General features: G+C 53.8%; 1 protein-coding gene across 2 annotated transcripts in view; it reads right to left on the reverse strand.

Moving 5' to 3' along the window:
• MED27 (mediator complex subunit 27) overlaps window positions 1-21,593 on the reverse strand; it is a 136,447-nt gene that overhangs the window by 64,270 nt on the left and 50,584 nt on the right. For both annotated transcript variants that reach the window (XM_028127238.2, XM_008152500.3), the window contains exon 3: window positions 19,419-19,549. In XM_028127238.2, the coding sequence (XP_027983039.1) occupies window positions 19,419-19,549 (131 nt within the window). The remainder of the gene's footprint in view (window positions 1-19,418; window positions 19,550-21,593) is intronic.

Consider the following 21,593-nt stretch of genomic DNA (forward strand, 5'->3'; position numbering starts at 1 on the left):
TGCTCAGTGGCAGGGCCACTTGCCTGCTACCTCCTGTGGGGCAGCACCTGGCCTCGGAAGGACGGATGGATGGACGAACGGACCAATAGTAAAATGCACCCACGGGACTCTGCAGGATCTCTTTCTCAAAACCTTGGGCTACTTAGTCTGCCCAAACTGACATTTAAACTTCTTATTTAAAACATACTAAAACTATATATATCTCCAATTCGGAAACTCAGCTCAAAATGTAATTGTTTCTTTAAATGGCCTTTGGTCTGTCAGAAGTACAAACATGTCACTGCCAAGGAAACTGCTGTTCCTTTGGGGTGGGGGGGAAATATATTACATACACACATCACCCAAGTTCACAATATGAAAACAGCCTTTCTAAAGGGAGGTGTGTGTGTGTGGAGGGGAGTGGGGGGTAAGCGAGCTGCCACTGAACAGGAGAGGAGCTCTGGGCACTGAGCGGCCTTAGAAACGAGCCAGCCCCCGGCTCATGAGGTATCAAATGCTGGGCCAGGCAGAGATGTCTTCCCGCAGACACACCGGCCCCTGCCCCGCCTCCGGGCCGCACGGGAGAGCTGCAGGCCCGCTCAGGGCAGCCAGCTGCTTCCTGTCTGCACTGTCTTCCCACAGAGCAAATGGGACCTGGGGACCATGAGGGAAGGGGCGCAAAATAACACATCTCTCTCCGCTTCTCAGAAGATGTGACAGCAGACGGGCGTGCTTCCCAATTAGTTCTGGAAAAGCCGAGCGCAATGCGCACGCATTTTGTGAATCCTGCTCTTCTTGGAAGCTCTCTCTCTCTCTCTCTAAATGGGTTTTGACTGTTTGTAGAAAAGCTGTACAGAAGATTCGCCTGCCGTGTCCCATTTTTAAAAAGGCAGAGGAAATGATGCGCATTAACTACTTCACTGCGGCTGGGGCCCTCCGAGCTCGATGCGCTGACAGTCTCGGGAGACAGCAGTCGGCGAAGACAGTTTCTCTCCTTGTTGGGGGAGGAATCCGTTCAGTGGGGCCGATTAGGAAAGAAAACCCTGGAGGAAGAGTTTCAGTCACCCAAAATTTTTGACAGAATTTGCACATTTTAGAAGCAAGAACTAAGCCTCGGGTTTTCATCAGAAACCGGCGCAGCTTTTCTTTCTCAGGAGCTCAATCGGGACGAGGGTATCATTTGCGAAGCAGCAGGGCTCCCAACGGCAACCAACAACAGCGCTGAAACCGTTACCGAAGCACAAACACGGTTCCGAGCGGCCGGGAGCGCTCCGGGACTCGGGAACGTCATTTCACGCCTGTGTGCACGTCTGCTCACGCACAGCGATGGCGGGAGTCTTAAGGAAAACCACGATCTGTTTGGGCTAAATCGCAATAAAGCCACTGCTGCGGATTTCTGCCCAGGGTGACGGCTCACGCCGCTTCCCCTCAGAACTGGCAGAAGACACGCCAGCTCCATGGAGACCGCGCCACGTGCTGAAACGGAACCAAAGCGCCGCGCTGCTGATGAAGAAGCCACACAGGAGCACGCACAGACGATGCCCGCTTCTCCGCTCCCCCCGCGTGTTTATCTTAAACCGTGGCCATTTGTGAGAACCGCCCTACCTGAGCGAGCTGCAAGCTCTCCCTTCAGCAGCGACCCGCCCCCTCCAGGCGGCCTGGCACCGGGACTCAGAGAATTCACAACCACCGGGGGCCGAGGACACGGACACAACCACAGGGCAAAGCCACTGCGCCCCGGAACCCGCCCCGCCCCGCAGGGCAGGCGCCCGGCAGCGAGGAATGAGCGTGCTTCCTAACAAAACCAAATGGGACCCCTGACCCCTTCCTCCCACTTTACTCTGAAGTGGACGGGAAGGTGGGGAAAGGGATTCCTATGGGGGGAGAGCGTCTGGGGAAAGGAGCTCACTAACTTGAGACGCCCCCATGTATGTACCTGTTAGTAGCAGACAGCATGTAACATGCACGTCATACGTTCTTACACGTGGTGTCGGCTACATGACAGCCCCCAGGGGAACACTTCCCGGTACCTACATCCTGTGTGGTCCCCTCCCCTCGGTCCAGGATGATCTTGTGACTTAACGATCAGTGTGGCTGCCCCTGACGTAACTCACTGAGCGCCGGCTCCTGTCTCAGGAACTGTAGCCCGAGCATGCGGACCAGATCAAGAAGAACCACCCGCCAAGCCCTCCTTCCCGCTCACGGCGCCCGCCCGCCCGAGCAGGTCCTGCGAGCCTGGACGGAGCTCCTTTTATTCTTCAAAGGCCGCCTGCAGGACTGACAAACGGCTCTGCTTGGCTGTGAGATAAATACAGGGAGTTGACTACTACGCTGAACCTGGACTTCCCTTCCCGTCATTAACGACGCTTATTTTTAGTGCCTAAGAGTGCGCGTCTCAGACAGACGAGTAAACATACAGCTCCGTCCGCTGAGGCCAAGGCGGCGCGGCTTTCACTCTCAATCACGCGAGGTATGGTATGCAAGCGTTTCCATTAAGGCTAATTATAGCGTCTGTTTTCATTCCACGCAGTATTTTGCTTCTATGTTTGAAATAATTGAATTCATTTGCGCTAATAAATTTTCTAAATGGACAATTTAATAATTGAAATTAGCACATACTGTACCCTCAGAACAATTTATAAAACTAGGCCTATTGTTTATAGTGCACCAAGGCGGAACTGCAGTGACCCGCTTGGCTCAAGGTCACCATCAGTTTCCATTCCTCAGGCTGCTCCCTCTGCCTCGACTGGACGTGATCAGGGCCAGTGCTGGAGCTCTAGTCTCAAGAACGGGTCCAAGCACCTCCACGGAGTGTTCAAGGCCCAGCTGGTCCTCATAACCTTCATTAACCCTTTGCACTCGCTTGCTTTTTTCTCTATTCCTGCTACCGATGCTAACCATTTCGAGTCACACTCGACATCTGAGTGCAAAAGGTTAATTTCCCCGCTCTCTCCTGCTCCGCCTGGGACTCTTCCCCAGACCTACATGGCTAACTCCCTCCAGCTCCCCTGTGGCTGTATTTTCAGAAAGACCGCTGGCTTCGCCATCATTCGCAGGATGGAAGCTAATGGCGCTACCTTCCCAGGCCTAGGTCGGGGCCCAGCACACAGCAGGGCTCAGTACCTATCTGCTAAGGAACAAATGGACTTAGTTTACCCGACTCACTGGACTGTGTCTCTGGGTAGGTTTTAAGGATAGGCTTATGGGCTTTTCCTTGAGTCTGTGGTTTGTTGATTCATTTTGTTTTAATTGATTTCAGAGAGGAAGGGAGAGGGAGAGGGAGACAGGTAGAAACATCAATGATGAGAAAGAATCATCGATTGGCTGCCTCCTGCACGCCCCCACACTGGGGATCAAGCCCACAACCTGGGCATGTGCCCTGACCAGGAATCAAACCGTGACCTCCTGGTTCATAGGTTGATGCTCAACTACTGAGCCACACTGGCTGGGCAGTTGGTCCATTGTTGAAGTACACTGCTGTCTGCCTATGTAACAAAACTTGGCTGACCATAAGATTCCTGGGTCAAACTCTCCGCCCAAGGTTTGTGGCCCTGCTCCTGGCCCCGGGCCCTGAATGGTGCTGGGGAAGAACTCTGAGCCCCCTGCTTTCCAAGAGGTGAGGCCCCGCCCTTGCCTGACTGACAGGTGCCTCCTTTGCTGGCCGACTTTTTGGTTCTTTCATCAAGTGCACAGTGGGAGGAGCCGAGGCCTGGGAAGCTGCCGTCCCACACCAAAGCCTCCGGGCGTCTGTCCTGTCCAAAGCTCCAGGAGGCTCCCTGCAGTCCGCACAGAGGCCCCGGCCAGCATGGCAGGGGCGTTTGAAACAGGAAACAAGCTAAGGCCCTGAGGTGAGAAGCAGCGAAAGATGTGGGGATGAGCAGTGAGCAGGCTGATGCGATGTGCTATGTCCCTCAACTGGTCCCGCAGTCATTTCCTCAGCGGGGAGCGGAAGGGCGGACAGGCAGGACGCCGAGCTCCTCCCACGGCTGCGTTAAACTCAGAGAAGCTGCAGTTGAACAGGTTCTGTCTTAAAGGAAGAAATCACCACCTCCTCCAAACATCGCACCTGACAACGCCCGAGATCCAAATGCGTTCCTGATGATAGGAAGTCAGTCTTTTAGGTATTTCAAGGCATTCCTATTTTCTTACAAATTTACTCCATTTTCCATCTCCTCTTGCTTTCTGTTTACATTATCCCGACTGTCAGAAAGACAATATATTGACACAATAGCAAGCAATTAAAATGCTATGGGCCGTCATGAAGAATTATGTGCGAAATGGGTCCTCTCCCTACTAGAGCAAGTGCCAGCAACCTCCTCAGTCTGCATCCTGCTGCGGCGGCGGCGGGAAGCACCTGCTGGGCCCGAACACGACCAACCTGGTTCGTGTCCTGCTGCGTGAGTGGCTGTCCGGCCGGCCTCAGCGCTCCACTCACACAGGAGCGCGCAGCAGAGTGCGCGCCCAGGGCCTGGGCGGCCAAAACTGTTGGCAATGGTCAGGGTTCGTGTCTATTAAGACGTGGACTGAATTAGTTGACTTTTAGGTTTACAATTTTTAAAAAATATGGGCTGAGAAAATCATTCTGTAAAATACAACGAAGCACAATAAAATCATGATATTAAAGAAGTAAAACTGTGAGATTTCCCCCCCTTTACAATATTTTCTGTAGCATAGTGATTAACCACACTTTTTAATTAAAAAAGAAAATGACCAAGTGCCCAGCTGGTGTGGCTCAGTGGTTGAGCATCGATCTATGAACCAGGAGGTCAAGGTTCGATTCCCAGTCAGGGCACAGGCCTGGGTTGCAGGCTCGATCCCCAGTGTGGGGTGTGCAGGAGGCAGCCGGCCGATGATGCTCTCATCATTGATGCTTCTATCTCTCTCTCCCTCTCCCTTCCTCTCTGAAATCAATAGATATTTTTAAACGGCCGAGTAAATATTGAGAAAGTCTCCTTTGTCAGCCACTTACACAGAACAGCTGTGAACGTATCAGCTGCTGTTGACCTGCTGGAGGAACCAGGTCACTCTGCGGCCTATTTCTCCGCGGGAGGTTCAGCGTGCAGGGAGAGAGACAGCACTCGAGGTGGCTTTACACTCACTACCTCCCTAAACGTCAACACAGCTACAGGTGCAAATGCTGGAGCTCGATTCTGTGGGTGCAGAAACCAAGGCTTATGGCGATTACACGCAGTCAACCTCGGTTCTCGAACGTCTCCCATCTCGAACAACTGGCTTCTCAGGCCGGCAACCCTTTCGTGCGGATCCCTGTAGGGTCAGCCACGCATCTCACAGGCGGCAAAGGACAGGACACGTGGTATGAGTCGGTTTCCTGCTAACCCTCACATTAACATCTCTGCGCTGATTTTTATTGTTGCTTCTTATTAAATTTTCATTTTTTTATTTACAGTTCATTTCCTTTTTGTTAAATTTTCATTTCATGGTTTCAAGTGTTTATTTATAAACAGTATCATATACAAGAAAGGTTAAAACGGAATCACTTGGAGGCCTGGAACGGATTAATTCAACTTACATGATTTCTAATGGGAAAAAATGCTTCGGTTTTTTGAACAGCCTTCCAGAACGAATTAAGTTGGAGGTTACAGTGTAAATAGCTGGTGAGTATTAGAAAAGAACACATTCATAACACTGCAAATATTCCATTATTGAGACATCACTAATTAAGGTCTGCGCTTCCTACAGCAAAACCATGAAGCAAGGAGCTGGCTGGTCCCAGTGTCTCCTGGGACTCCCTCCCAGGACAGCGGCAGGAGCCGGATGTCCCTCACCTCTCATCCCATGAAAACGTGGCTTTTTTATTGATTTTAGAGAGAGACAGAGACAGAGACAGAGACAGAGACAGAGATATCGAGGTGTTGTTCCAGTTACTTATGCCTTCATTGTTGATGCCTGTCTGTGCCCTGACCGGGGATGGAACCCGCAACCTGGCGTACCAGGGCTGAAAACATGTCTGAAGAGGCCTCCGCAGTAGGTTCTGTGGCCGCCAGTCACAGTCCGATGTCACCTCTTTGCGGTAAGACATGTATTATTGTTTTAATGTGGTGAAATATACACACAAAAATTTGCCATCTTAACCATTTTCTTAAATTGTGGTAAAAACACATGACATAAAACTCTCCGTCTTAACCACCTCAAGCGCACAGCCTGGGTGCACTCACAGGTGTCCAAGCAGCGATACTATTTTCAATGCCACTTTCTTTTATGGAAATGTTGGAACACATCCAAAAGTAGAGAGCCGGATAATAAACTCCCATGTCAGCCAGCTCTACAGTTATTTCTACTGTGTCATCGCGTTTTATTTACCCCCCAACATAAATGTGCTTAAGAAATACCAAACCTAAAACAGGACACATATCCCAGACATCACTATCAACTCCCCTCTAATCTACTTCGGCAGGACCTGGTTCTATTTTAACACCCGCGTGGGAAGCAATATACTCACCTTGAACGTGCGTGAACTGGCAGTGCCTGGCGGAAACCCGCCGCTGACCGCCTAGTTAGTCCAAGTTCAGCGCGCCCTCCCGCTGCGGACGCCCACGCGGGCGGGTCCCTATCCTCCCCGTTCCCACAGGACCGCGCACCTGTCTCCTCACACTGTCCTTCTCCAGCCACCCTGCACGTCCCTCCACACCGCTGTTCACAGGAAGGAGGCCAGGGCCAGGGCCCCAGCAGGGCTCGCTGCCCCCCTCTGCCGCCCCCCCCCCCCCCGCCCACGCAGACCCTGTGAACCAGCGCATCCCTAACTGGGCAGTGTCAGGAGTCAGCCCCTCTGCAGCCTTCCTGCTCTGCTGGGCACCGTCTGTGAGTCAGTCCCCGGGCCTCGGCCTGGTTTCCCTCGTTCTGACCACCCTGACGTTCTCCAGGGGGCCCTGAGACCGGGGCTCCCGCTGGTCCCCAGTCCCTGCAACAGGATCCCCCCCACCCCCTCCTGCCCCTTCACTGAGCATCCTACCCATTTCCCAAAGGCGGGCGTGTCTGTAACTCCAATGAGGTGCAGAGCCACCGCCCGTCCTTGGGATTCACGCCGTGGCACCAAGGACGTCACCTCAGTGTCACCCTAAGAGGACGCGATCTCTGGTTCGCCCTGAACTCCAGGCTCTGCAGCCTGAAAGCCAGTGCTGCCCCGGGACCCGGGTCTGAGCAGAGCGGGGACCCGGGGGGCGGGCCTCCGGGGGGACGTCAGCTCCCAAGCTCAGGAAGGCTGCTGGCCAGCCACCGGAACTGACTCTCTTATCCGCCTCTGACCCCGCTGCCCCTTCGACCGGACGAAGCTCCTGCGAGGCAAGGGCCCGGGGCGCTGTGCACTGACCAGATGTGGAGTGCGAAACCGTAAACGCTGCGGTCGGCCATTCCAGGGCGGAGCGGGTGGGCCTGTCTTTGAAATCATAACCCGGAGGCACCACAGGAGGAGCCGGTTTTCCCTCCCAAGGCAACTCCTGCCAGTTTTCAGAGCTGCTGCTCGTTCCCAAATATCCTGAAGGCAGCATGCACAACAGACGCGTGCTACGTTCAAGTGCAGCTGCATCGCACACGGCAGGTGCCGCCAGGGCCTGAGCCTGCGCCCGCCGGGAGACACCCCTCGGTACCACCATTCGGGACCTACACTGGAAAGCAGAGCTGTGACTTCCCCCTTCCTCCCGCTCAGCCAGGAACCCGAGAACCGAGGAGCAACCGCACTGCATCAGCTGCGCAGAACCCAAGCGGTCTGTGTCTGCCTTCCCATCAGGGGCGAGGAAAGCCCGGACAGGGGTCCCCCCACACCGCGCAGAGCTGGGCCTCGGCGCTCTGTGAATGACCTGTCCTCTCCCAAACGCCTCTCTAGGCGCCGCCCTTAGTATCTACACAAGCCACCTCCCGCGCACGCGCTCTCACACCACCGAGCACTCAGCGCCCACACAGTGAACAGAAACCGGCTCACTGCTTCTTGATCACGCATCACCTTAAACGGACGCTCTGGGCCAAAGTCTGTGGGTTACTAAGAGCCTGCTGCGTGGCAGAGAGAAAGAAAGAGAGACAGACACATCAAAAGACCAAGCAAGTTACTTCCCATTCCAGGAAAGGACAGAAAGGTTTAGGGAGAGTGTTCGCTTACAAACAGCGCTGGCTGGGAAGGGCACAGGGTGAGACAGGAACAATCCTGCAGCTCTTTGTTATGCAAAAGGGACTGAGAAAGGCCAGCTGCTGTCTGATGAGCCACACCACCCACCCACCCACCCACCCACCCGGTTCCTTCCTTTGCCCAGTAATGGCCCGAGTGATGTCATAACCACACGAGAGAGCTGCCTTCCTGGACATCACCTCGTGGTGAGAAATGCAATTAGAGGGGCAATGAACGTAATTCTCCGCCGTCCCGGGGCGGCCACACTGGATGTCGTGCTTAATGGCCGGCTCTTTATCTTGCTTCTCTATTTCACACCTGCTCTTTGATTCAGTATCTCCAGACGACAGTGACCTGACATTTAGTCTCTGTTACAGCCGGGCTGAGACAACGGCACAGAGCAGCTGCAGGCGGGCCAGGCCGAGGGCCAGGCTGCAAGGGCTGCCGTCCACGTGGCGGCGGGTGGGCTCCTGGTCCCCTCCTTGCCCTCCGCTGGTCTCCCTCCACAGCCTCTTCCCACCCCGAGAATTCTCCTCTCACCCCCACTGATTACCAGAACTCTGTTTCTTCAATAACAATCCAAGCTCCAGACCCACATTTCTAAAAACATTCTACTGTGAACATTTTCAAATTTACCCAAAAGTAGATCAAACAGTATAATGAGCTCATCAGCAGCATTATGTTCTTGCCGGGCAGTTCCAACAATTAGCAACTGTTCTTATCATGCACCCTCTCCCTCCCCCAGCCCGCGCCCCCCCCCCCCCCCCCCCGGCAACACATTGGAGAAGGGGGGGCGGAGGTCTTAAAGCCAAGTGAGGCCATCCTATTTCACCCAAGGCACGAGCACCTGGTGCTGACCTGGCCCGGGACTCACTGCCTTCCTCACCTGCTTATAGGCAGAGCTCTGCACCTTAGACTGCCACTGACGGAGCGCACACCTCGCCTTGGCTGACGGAGCCCACACCTCGCCTTGGCTGCTGGAGCGCACACCTAGCCTTACCTGACGGAACGCACACCTGGCCTTGGCTGCTGGAGAGCACACCTAGCCTTGGCTGATGGAGCACACACCTCGCCTTGGCTGCTGGAGCGCACACCTAGCCTTACCTGACGGAGCGCACACCTCGCCTTGGCTCATGGAGCGCACACCTCGCCTTACCTGACGGAGCGCACACCTAGCCTTGGCTGACGGAGCGCACACCTCGCCTTACCTGACAGAGCGCACACCTAGCCTTGGCTGACGGAGTGCACACCTGGCCTTGGCTGACGGAGCGCACACCTAGCCTTACCTGATGGAGCGCACACCTCGCCTTGGCTGACGGAGCGCACACCTAGCCTTGGCTCATGGAGCGCACACCTAGCCTTACCTGACGGAGCGCACACCTCGCCTTGGCTCATGGAGCGCACACGTAGCCTTGGCCGACGGAGCGCACACCTCGCCTTACCTGACAGAGCGCACACCTAGCCTTGGCTGACGGAGTGCACACCTCGCCTTGGCTGACGGAGCGCACACCTGGCCTTGGCTGACGGAGTGCACACCTCACCTTGGCTGACGGAGCGCACACCTAGCCTTGGCTCATGGAGCGCACACCTAGCCTTGGCCGACGGAGCGCACACCTCGCCTTGGCTCATGGAGCGCACACCTCACTTTGGCTGACGGAGCGCACACCTCGCCTTGGCTGACGGAGCGCACACCTCGCTTACAGAGTGCCCAATAGACGCTTACAGAGTGAAGGGACAAAGGTCCAGATGGAAGGTCTAGAAAAGAAGCCAGGACCCAGGACTTCCCGCTGGCTTCCTGCCCCGGCCCGCACTGGTCGGGGTGAAACGGGGAGCAGAGGCGTCCCCCTGCCCCTCTGGTATGACAGTCCCGCCCAGCGACTGATCCCAGGGCGGCTACTGGCTGCACTATGCTAATGAGGCATAAGGCATAGAGCATTTAAAACAAAAAGTCCCTCTCTTTACTCTCCACAGACAGATTACTGCATTAATATTCATGAGGACTCCGCCTTCATCCCTCCCAGGTTCCTCCAGCCCAGGGAGGAGAGAGGCGATAAGTAACGTGAGCAATGAGCTCTCCCACAGCTAGAGGCCCCTCAGCTACCGCACCTGCCACCGGACTGGACTCATCTTCCTGATCCCGCCGCCACGCGTCCTCTCACCAGCCCGGGAGGCTCTCCCACGGCGGCCGGAGCCGCCAGCCCCGATCCTCCCCTCCTCTCAGCAGGGCGGTCTGACTGTGAGGCCAGCTCCTCACTGCAGGCGCTCTGTCAGGCAAGTGGCCCCTGTTCCAGGCACTGAGACACCCAGCGCTCACCCTCCCACTTCACTAAGACTGAGCAGTGCACACACAGGGCCGGAACCTCCTGTGAAAGGATGGTCACCCCACCAACTCGGGGGTGTGCACGTGTGTGTGTGTGTGTGTGTGTGTGTGTGTGTGTCACAGCATAAAGGGGACTAGCCCGTAGGGCCCATTCGCTCAGCCATCAGTACCTGAGTCAAGGCTGGGCAGCAAAGGAGTCACAGAGCCCTGGTCCCCCAGGAGGTGCAGTGGCTGTGGCCGTGGCCGTGGCCGTGGAGAGCTGCGGGGAAAGCCTCACGGGAGGTCTGAGCCACGAACCCACACTTTCCTTCCCAGTCAGTGACGCAGACTGCGAGACACGTTCTTTCTCTACCGCCAGAAGCGTGAGCACGGACACACAGAAGAAAGTGCATTTCAGCCCTGGCGGTGTGGCTCGGTGGATAGAGTGTCGGCCTGCGGACTGAAGGGTCCCGGGTTCGATTCCAGTCGGGGGCACAAGCCCTGGTTGCAGGCTCGATCCCCAGTGGGAGGTGTGTAGGAGGCAGCCTATCGATGATTCTCTCATTGGTATTTCTATCTCTCTCTCCCTCTCCCTTCCTCTCTGAAATCAATAAAAATACTTTAAAAAAAAAAGAAAAGAAAGGGCATTTCAGGGGCTTTTCTGAGGCCTGTTCCGGTCCCTGCAGGAGAACCTCTGAAAAAGCAAGAACAAGGCCGCAGTGAGGCGAGCGGGGAGGAGGACTATTCCGCCCTGGCCCCACGGTGCCTGCGACTCGGCATCAGCGCCAATGGGCAACAGCCTCCAGTGGACAGCAACCAAAACAGCAGCAGGAGGAAGTGAGACGGGCTCGTCAGTTACCCGTTACAGCCCCATCGGGCAGGCCCTGGCGGACAGGGCGGCCGCTGCACGAAGCCCTGACACCAGGCATCTGACACAAGGCTTTCTTTCCGTCACTGCGTCAAGATGGCGTGACAACATTTTATAGTGCCTCACCCCTTTCCCGCCAGTTATAAAACCTTAAACCAGCCGGCTCACCTGTCCCTAAACCCACAGCCCTGCACAGAACCAACACACCAACAGACAGAACCCTTTTCTGTGGACAAGCAGAGACGACGAGTTACAGGGCGGGTGACCCAGTCAGGTGACCTTGCAGTGAGCCCCTCTCCCACCCAGGACACTGGACAGACTCAGACACTCTTATTTTTATTTATCTATTTTTAATTTCAGAGAGGAAGGGAGAGGGAGATATAGAAACATCAATGATGAGAGGGAATCATTGATTGGCTGCCTCCTGCCTGCCCCACACCGGGAATCGAACTGTGACTTCCTGGTTCACAGATCAATGCTCAACCACTGAGCCACCCCAGCTGAGCTCAGGCGTCTTTTTGGGGCTAAGACTGGTGCCCCTGCCCTGGCTGTTCCTGGAGACAGCTCCAGTCTTGCAGGAAAGCAGCAGCGAAGTACCGAGTCCGACGCTTAAACACGGGGCTAATAAATGAGCTCCGAGGTGTTATTGGGCACTGATCTCTTCCTTATTAATACGGCCCCGCCGGAGAGGAGTCTCGGGTTCTAGAGGCAAACACTGTTTCCATCTTTAATTACATCCTCCATTTCAGCTCTGCTGGGGCGCTGCAGCCACCAAGGCCAGGGCTTATTTCTTTATTACACAGCCTCTCCGCGGCATTTCATGAATATTGTTACTTAATACTTGCCAATAGGGAAAGAAGGATTTAGCGAACTTCTGCTCAAGTTTTGATGACTTTTTCTAAAACTCAGGAAACTTCCAGCTCCGAAGTTCTCTGTGCCCTTTCGGGGACACTCAGTCCAGGCCACACACTTGCCCTGCTCCCCAGCCCAAGCCTAGGGGAGTCCGCCTGGGTCGCGCCATCCTTGGAAAAGGGGACCCAGGAAATGATGCCCTGGTTTCAGAAGCTCATGTAACGGACCAGTGGGCTCCTCACTCACGCTTTCTTCACCGGCCTTTGTGCCAAGGCAACACCCCCGATGAAAAGCGAGGCCAAATATTCTTGTCCACGTTCCTACCGCCATCTATGTGGAAGAATTTAATTATCAGCTTATCAGCATATGCAAATTCTGCCCTCGACAAAAACCAGGATCCTCCGGGGACCGAGTCCCCAAGAAGGAAACAGGGCCCCTGACGCGAGCGTCACATTCAAGTGGCACCGCGTCAGGTTTCCGTGGTGGCCCAGCAACGCGAGGCCTGGCGCCCCCTGCGGCCGAGGAAGAGTCAGCCACGGGGAGAGGGTGACCTAATGGCCAGGGCGCTACAGGAAGAGCCTCTGGTCCCGTGCGCGTCATCCGGCCACATGCCCGCCTTGGTTTGACGTCAGTGACCACGACAACAGACGCAGGCCGGGCTCTGCTCTCGGATGCTGCGGCCTCGCGCTGAGCAGGGCGGCCGGTGGGAGCCGTGTGTGCCCTCCAGTCGCGATCGGGGGAAACAGTGCGCGAGGCGGTGGCGGAGCACGAGGCCCTTTCAGTTCAACTCCCGGAGCCGCACTAGTGGCCGCGCTGAAGGCTCAGACGAGCCCCTGGGGTGCGCACTGCCACTTCCCCGTCACCTCCTGAACCGGCCACTGCCTCCCGCCCGCCGGGCCTGTGTGGTGCCACATCGAGGCAGGCCGGGAGAGCGGGAGGGGCGGGAGGGAGACGCCTGCGCTCGCGGGGGGTTAGAGAACCCCGCAGCAGAGGACAGGCTCGGGAAACGCACCGGCGGCCCCGCAAACACCCAGGAATGCTGGCCAGCGAGGAGGCGGACGGCCCACTGGCACGTACAGCACAACGGAGTCTGCAACACCAGGCGGAGCCAAAGAAACCGCTCTGCGTGAGGCCACTCCTGTGGCGTCTGCAAGAGGCACACCAGGGCACAGGGACAGAAAGAGCCAGTGCTGCCCGGGGCGTGAGGAGCCGCAGCCATGCAGTCGCCTCTCCCAGGGGGTCCCGCTGTGGAGGGGGCCGCCAGGGCAGGGGGCGATGAGCGGGGCGGTCGCCATGGAGGCGGGTGGGTTGGCGTGTTTGTACTCTTCTGGGATGACCCGGGACGAAGGGGAACACTGGTGAGGGGAGAGAGGAGACCGATGCAGGTGCTGGGCAGGTGGGGGGCGCGCGGAGGGCTGGGCTGGGCTGCACGGCACCTCCCGGGACTAGCAGAGGCGCCATGAGAGGGGATGTGCCCTTGATTTAGCAGCAGGACCTTTTCAAGAAAGAGAACGTGACGCAGAGAAACAGCCTGTCTCCACCACGTCCAGGGGAGGAGGCAGTATTTTTCACACTAACCCCTCTGTGAGACCATTTCCTTCTACTCCCCGGACCAGGAGTGAGCTGTGTGTGCGGAACGAGGACAGAGAGGAGCCCTCAGCTCCGCTTCCGCCCACACCCACGTTTACCCGCCCCAGGGCACACTGCTCCTTCAGGAAAACGATGGCGCCTTCCTCACAAGACTCCCTGGGCCCTGGTCTGGCTCAGAGCGTCGGCCTACGGACTGAAGGGTCACGGGTTTGATTCCGGGCAAGGGCATGTACCTTGGTTGCGGGCTTGGTCTTCGGCCCCAATCGGGCGCATGCAGGAGGCAACCAATCGATGTGTCACTCTCACATTGATGTTTCTCTCTCTGTCTCTCCCCTCCCTTCCATTCTCTCCACAAATCATGGGAAAAAATATCCTTGGGAGAGGATTAACCAAAAAAGACAAAAAAGCGCCTCCACGTGAACACTCGGGAGCCAGGGGAGCGAGCTGCGTGTGAGTGCCCTCTGAGAGCTGAGTGATGAAAGATCTCTCAACACGAACATCTGTCTTCCCACAAGCTCCTTTGGAGCGGGAGCCAGCTCTGGATCACTGATGCCACCAATCCTACGGGAGCACGGGGATCTGAGTGCTCCATTTTAAAAACGAACACACCGCACAAGCGGCCTGCACCCCTGCCGGGCCTGTGGTCTCGGTCTCGGCACTCAGAGCCGGTTCTGGCGCTGCAGCCTGACTGCCCTCTGGCTGCTGGCAGGAGCCACTGCCCATGCCCAGGGCCACTGCCCATGCCCAGGGCCACTGCCCAAAACCAGGGCCACTGTCCACATCCAGGGCCACTGCCCACACCCAGGAGCCCCTGCCCAATCCCAGGAGCCTGGCATTAAGAGCTGAGCAGAGTGAGTGAGGGCCCAGCCAGGTCCTTCACTGCGGCCTCCGCTATCTGAAAAGCAAACCTGCTCCCTTAATGAAGCATGGCCTCCGCCCTCCCTGGCAGACGGGAGCAGGTGGAGGATGGCTGGCCTCCCTGAGCGGGTCTCTCAGGGCCCGGCCCATGGCCGTCTCGGGCGTGCCAGGACCATCGTTAGACGTGGCACTTTGCTGGTTCCCTCCTGCTTGTTTGTGCCTGTTTCCACTCTGCGCTTCCTAAAAGCCAAAATTATACCTTATTCATCTCTAACCCCAGCCCAGCGCAGAGAGCCAACCACGTGAAGGAGGCCCGAGATGGCTGCTGGGAAATAACTGACTGGGCTCCCAGCCCCGCCCTCGCCCTCTGCAGTCTCCCGGCCGGGACTCCTCTGGCCTCCTTCCTTCCCATGGGGTCTCCTCTCCCCCCTGGCATATCCTCCCTGGAATGCCCAGCACCAGGATGGGTGGCTTGGTGCTCCGTGTCTTCTGAAGCCACGTCATCAGAAGGAGAGACTCCAGGGCTCTCGTTCCCAGTCCCTGGCTCTGGGGGAAGTCACCGCGAGCCACGTGGACACTCAAACCCCCGTGGAGAGGCCTCTGTGGCGCAGAGCGAGGTCTCCCATCAAGAGCCAGCACCAGCTCGCCCGCCATGTGAGCAAGCCACCTTGGAAGTGACCTGGGAGTCCCAGCCCGTCCGGCAGTGGCTGCAGCCCTGGCTGCTGTCCGAGCGCAACCTCCTGAGACACCCCGAGCCGCACCACCCAGCGCCATTCCGGGTTCCAGATGCGCAGAACAGGCGAGAGGCTGTGTGTGCTGGCGCTAACCACTGCGTGCTGGCGGTTTGTCAGACAGCAACAGGCAACGAATGGAGCAACCTGGGAGGGTTTAGGTGTTGTTTTGTAAGGGAGTTCCGGGGATTGTCTTAATGACAGAGCGATTTAACAGTTATGCCGTGCTTATAATACAAACTGAATTAGTGTTCTACAAAATACAACTATACCATGGGTGACTGATAAACAACCTTAAATGTTCTATATTACCTTAAATCCAACAGCTCCACCAAGAAATACTGAGATGTGATACGGAACAATAGCCAATGCTTTTTGGAGGCTGTTTTTTGTTTTTTAATATTTATACTTACACGTACAGAGAAAATAGTCTAGAACAGTGGTCGGCAAACTCATTAGTCAACAGAGCCAAATATCAACAGGACAACGATTGACATTTCTTTTGAGAGCCAAATTTTTTAAACTTAAACTTCTTCTAACGCCACTTCTTCAAAATAGACTCGCCCAGGCCATGGTGTTTTATGGAAGAGCCACACTCAAGGGGCCAAAGAGCGGCATGTGGCTCGCGAGCCGCAGTTTGCCGACACCAGGTCTAGAACAATACCCATCAAAACCTTAATAATTTTCTCAGGGTGAAAGTATTTTTTCTTTTTTGTTCTCATTATTTCCCCCAAAACCAACGATAATGTATATATTAACTAGTGTCCTATTTTTAATTTAAAAAATTTATAATCCAATTAAGCCAGCAGCAAAGTCTCCTTGGTGCTTCTATCCCGACGTCTGCACACTAAGCGGCACCCAGCAGGTGCTCAATAAAAGTGCCCTGAATGGCCTTTCGCTATAGATCCTGCCACCGGACAGCAGTTCTGTAACGGTTCCAGGATAATGTGAGCCCAGAAAGCTCAATGATGTGAGGAGGTGACAGTCAATTTCCACAGGAAATAGGCTACTCGGTATAGGAAATCATTTCCAAGTCGTATTCTTAGGACACGGCAACCACTTTTCTCTTTGAAACGGGTGTTTTGAGTGATTCGTTATAAGTGTATAATGACAGTTGTGAGCACCTCTTTTTTCTGGCACGAGAACAGAGTCTGTTGATTGCCTCGGTGCTTAAAATAGTTGCTGAGTGTCCTCATAATAGCATGTCACCTGGAAGCAGGTTTCAAGCCAATGCAAATGAGCGAATGCGGAACAGATGGACGGGCACGGACTTTTGTCGAGAGAGAGTGAGCAGCCGCACTTTCGGCTCCAGTCTTATGGGACGTTAGACAGCCTTTCACTCACGCCCGCGTCTTGCCTCAGCAGACAATCCACGCGGAGAAAATGACAAGTTACAAGGCCCATTAGACTTCTGAGAGCTGGAAGTTGGGATCTATTTATTTATTGTTTTTTGTTGTTGTTAATCCCTACCCAAGGATATTTTTCTGTTGGTTTTTAGAGAGAGTGGAAAGGAAGGTGAGAGACAGAGAGAGAAACATCGATGTGAGAGAGACACATCCCCGACCAGGGCCGGGGATCGAGCCTACAACCAAGGTTGGAAGGTGAGATTTCCAGAATCACCACCTCATCACCTGAGAAACGACAGAGTCACATTCCTAAGACGCTCCCTGCCCCACAGTTAACACTGTCTCGTGTCACTCAAGGGAGTGGCCCCTGTAGTGGGAAAATACGGCACGTGTGTCTGCAGCGGGCACAAACTGACTGGCCGGAGGCCAGCTGGTTCGGTTCACTCTATCCCGGAAGCAGATGTTAATTGTGAAGAAAACCTGAAGATGGCCGAGATGGTGGTCTACGGTGTTCGCACGAGAGGGAAAGTCCCTGTCATCCCGTCACCCCCAGCTCCCCGCTGGCCTTTCTCCTCCTCACTCTCCAAGTTTCACCCACATCCACTCCCACCACCCTCCATGTTCCCTTCCTAAGCACCAATCATAACAGAAATTATGGTATTACTGTATTTACTCATTTGTTTAAGGGTGTCTTTTTTTGCCCCACCCCCCACCCCCCGTAAAAGAAAAGCTCCAGGAAGATGGGACCATGTCTGTCCAGAGCCTAGGACAGTGCCTGGCGGACAGTAAGTACAGTAAGTATTTGCTAGTCAAACAGAAAGTAAGTGAAGGCGAACACCTGAGTTTCATCTGCAAACACTCTGGCCATTTCTAAGTGCAGCTGGAAACTGAGGGTGGAAATGAAATGCCTGCAGGGCAGGATGAGCAAGGGGATGTGTTTCAAGTCCAAGTCCAGCCTTGAAGAGGACTGCCCCTCTCGCGAGGGCACGTTCTGACAGGAAAGCTACCTGCAAAGGCTTGTGTCCACATTTCTGATCCCACATCACTGACTGAGCCTGCGTCCCCACCTAGGGGGCTCCTGGTACAAAGTAACCCGACAGGGAAACGAATGAGTCACCTGTGGCATTTTAGAAGGAATACTACCAGCTACAAAAATGAACCAACAATCTGGATGACTCAAACAGATACTATGTTGAGGGGAAAAAAGCTGATAAGAAATATTACATATTGTGTGACCCATCCATACGAAGTTCAAGAACAGATATGTTTCAAGAGTGAGGTCGGATAGTGTTACACTTGGGGAGGGAGGGGGCACGTGTACAGACTGGGATTTGGGCAGCGGTGGCCACCTGGCTTGATCCGGGCGGAGCTACCTGGAGGTGTACACGTGTCAATACCAAGCTGCACACTTTATGAGCCTTTTACAGTTCTCTCCTAGTGAAAAAAAGAAGAGCAATATATTCCTATTTAAGAAGAAACAGGTGCCCAGCCAGTATGGCTCAGTGGTTGAGCGTTGACGCACAAACCAGGCAGTCACAGTTCAATTCCCGGTCAGGGCACATACCCAAGTTGTGGGATTGATCCCCAGTGGGGGACCTGCAGGAGGCAGCCAATCAGTGATTCTCTCTCATCATTGATGTTTTTCTCTCTCTCTCCTCCCTTCCTCTCTGAAATCAATAAGAATATATCTTATCTAAAAAGACGGAATATATTAATTGACCCTCATGCCGTCACAAAGATGGCAGTGCCCACAGCCAATATGGAGGGAATATGCTAATTGACTGCCCCGCCCTCAAAGATGGTGGCACCCTCAGCCAATGAGGGAATATGCTAATTGACTATCCCACCCTCAAAGATGATGGCGCCCACAGCCAATAAGGAGGGAATACGCTAATTGACTTCCCCGCCCTCAAAGATGGCGATGCCCACAGCCAATAAGGAGGGAATATGCTAACTGACTGTCACGCCCTCAAATATGGCGGCTCCTACAGCCACAAGATGGTGGCGCTCAGTCCCCCAGGTGGGCCTGGCCGCACTGCACACCTGCCTCCAGAGTCCCCCAGTTCCCTCAGCCCCCCAGCCGCCTGGGGCCGGCCCGAGGCACAGACAAGCCTTGGAAGGCAGCTGCACAGCTGCCCAGGGCCGCCCGAGGCTCAGGTAACCAGGGCCGGCCGAGGCTCAGGTAACCAGGGCCGGCCGAGGCTTGCACTGCCAGCAGTGGCAGCAGCAGAGGTGTGATTGGGCGTTGTCTTCCCCTGATCACCAGGTCGCCTCCCGCCCCTGAGGCCTCCCGGACTGTGAGAAGGGGCAGGCTAGGCTGAGGGACCCCCCCTCCAGTGCATGAGTTTTCATGCACCGGGCCTCTAGTTTAAAATAAAAGGAAAGAAGAAGGAGAAAACAGGTGAGCCTAGTGCCGATCTAACGCCAGCCCAGCAGGTTGTCTAGGTAGCCCGTAGCCTTCGAAATGTGCTCCTGGCGGGCTGGGCACTTACCCTCTGCCGACTGTGGAAATGGCACAAGGAAACAAAGAACCAGTTATGAGGAATCTTAAAATCCTACGTGGAAAAGTCACACACAAAATACATATACTATGAGCTGTATTATAGCTGCTTCATGTAAGATCTATGCAAAATATGTTACCTGTATGCTGGATTTCTAATTTTAACAGATACTTTTTTCAGAGAAAAAAACAATCTCACAAAAATAACTTTCAATTAGCCAAAACCAAGCACAGAGCAGAGCTGGCCCAGGACAGGAGCCCTTGTTCTCGGTTACTCACTGAGGCGGCAGGACGAGCGTGGTGGGCTGCGCCTTGGGCCGGCGTTTTGCAGACACTCCCATCTGGTTCGCAGAGCGTTTCAGCGACTGTTGATTCAGAAGGCCGGATGCCAGGCCTGCGTGGTACTGCAACTGCCCAGAAACAGAACAACAGGGGAGAATGACCCTGGGAAAGGCAGGGCGCGGGCACTGAACTAGCAACAGGATACATCGTACCCCTTCAGAACATTTCAAATCATTGCAAATCCAGCGGCTAACAGTTTGCTTCAAGGAATGCATCGAGAGGGAGATAATCCGAAAACAGGAAAAGAAACATGAAGTAGGCTGCTCAGCACAGCATTGCATAATGATGAAGAACTGAAAACAATCTAAATACCCAACAATACCTGGGGAATTGGCTAGAATATTAAAAGAACTTTATCTCATTTTTTTGCCCTGAAAAACAAACTAATAGGTTACATTATAAACAGAGAAACACTCAAAAAGATGCTCTCTAAATATTAATAGTGTGTTTCTAAGTGGTAGAATTAGAGTAATTTTTATTTTTTACTACTATTCATATATGCTTATGTAAATAGGTTTAAAACCAATGTCATTTTTTATAAGAAGATCCATTCGTTCTTAAAGATAAATTAGTTCTGGGAACTCTTGCTACTGTCATGTCTTGCTTATTCTAAAAGCCACATAACTCAGAGTCTACTACAGTAAAGCAGGGGCAGAAGACCGCTTAGGAACAGATTCAAACATGTCCGGAGTCGGGGTTCAGAAGCGCTGGGCACTGTTTTCAGTGGTTAAGATACAATGTCAACCATAATACGTTCAGGAAGACGTGGACACCAATGATACAGGCTCACTGGAGAGAGGGGATGGAGGGTACTCTCACTCCTGTACACACAAATGCGTACAGAGGGGAAGGAAGCACACGCTTTCAACGGGCTCAGGGCCAGCTGCCTTTGCTTTGTTCTGGACAAACTGCTGAGCTGTGAGTTTACTTAGGAGATCATTTTACTTCTCTAGACCTTAATTCTCTGTTGGAAATGAGAAGTAATACTGCCTAATTCTAAACCAAACAGGACTTAAAAAAAAACCCACCCTGTTGAGTTACAATTTACATAAAATGAAGAGTACACGTTAAGTGTACAGTTTGATGAGTTCTGATATGTATACATCTGTAGAACTGCCACCCACATCAAGACACAGAAGTTTCCATCACTGCAGACACTGCCCTTGTGCTCAGTGCAATCTCCCAGCCCCCCAACTCCTACCACCAGGACATTCTGATTTAAATACAACTAATTCTCACTCGTTGACAAATGAAGCTTATATTCAATTTGACATGTGATATTGACTCCCACCTTCCTTTTAAAATCCCAGACTTTTGTATTTTAGATCCTAAGAGCTGTCATCGATCTGTCTATAATAAAATTATCCTTGAAAGGTATCCCAATTTTGAACAGATGTAAATAACACATTCAAATGAGCAAGTGCCAAGCCGAGAATATGGACTGAGACTATTTATAACATCTAGGATGTTTCCTCCTCCTTCCTCAAATTAAGCAAGGTCTTTCCAACACTTATTTGGAATTAACTGAACATACAAATAGTAATTCATTCCGAGTCACTGAATCAATTTCTTTTCAAAACGCTCTTCAAAGGATAGATTTCCTTTGCGGAGTCGGCTACGCGGCCTACAGCTCCTGGTGATGAAACTGGCGCGCGCCGGCTAAGAGGGGCTGGGCCCTGGATGCAAAGGGTAATAATGTTCTGAACAATGAATGGCCTCACCTACAGCCACTGGCCGCACGCACCGAGAATGAGAGAAAACAAAACCAAACGAAATGATTTGCTTCTTGCAAGTGGCTATAAACCCGAAGGTACCAGGCACCCGGGAAGCCTGAAATGTCTGTTCGGAGCATCCATATTGCTTTTTAACAGCCTCTTTTTTTTTTTTTTTTTTTTTTTTTTTAAATATATTTTATTGATTTTTTTACAGAGAGGAAGGGAGAGGGATAGAGAGCTAGAAACATCGATGAGAGAGAATCATCGACCAGCTGCCTCCTGCACACCCCCTACCGGGGATGTGCCCGCAACCAATGTACATGCCCTTGACCGGAATCGAACCTGGGACCTTTCAGTCCGCAGACCGACGCTCTATCCACTGAGCCAAACCGGTTTC

This window comes from Eptesicus fuscus, chromosome 15 (assembly GCF_027574615.1).
Source record: "Eptesicus fuscus isolate TK198812 chromosome 15, DD_ASM_mEF_20220401, whole genome shotgun sequence".
Classification (NCBI taxonomy): domain Eukaryota; kingdom Metazoa; phylum Chordata; class Mammalia; order Chiroptera; family Vespertilionidae; genus Eptesicus; species Eptesicus fuscus.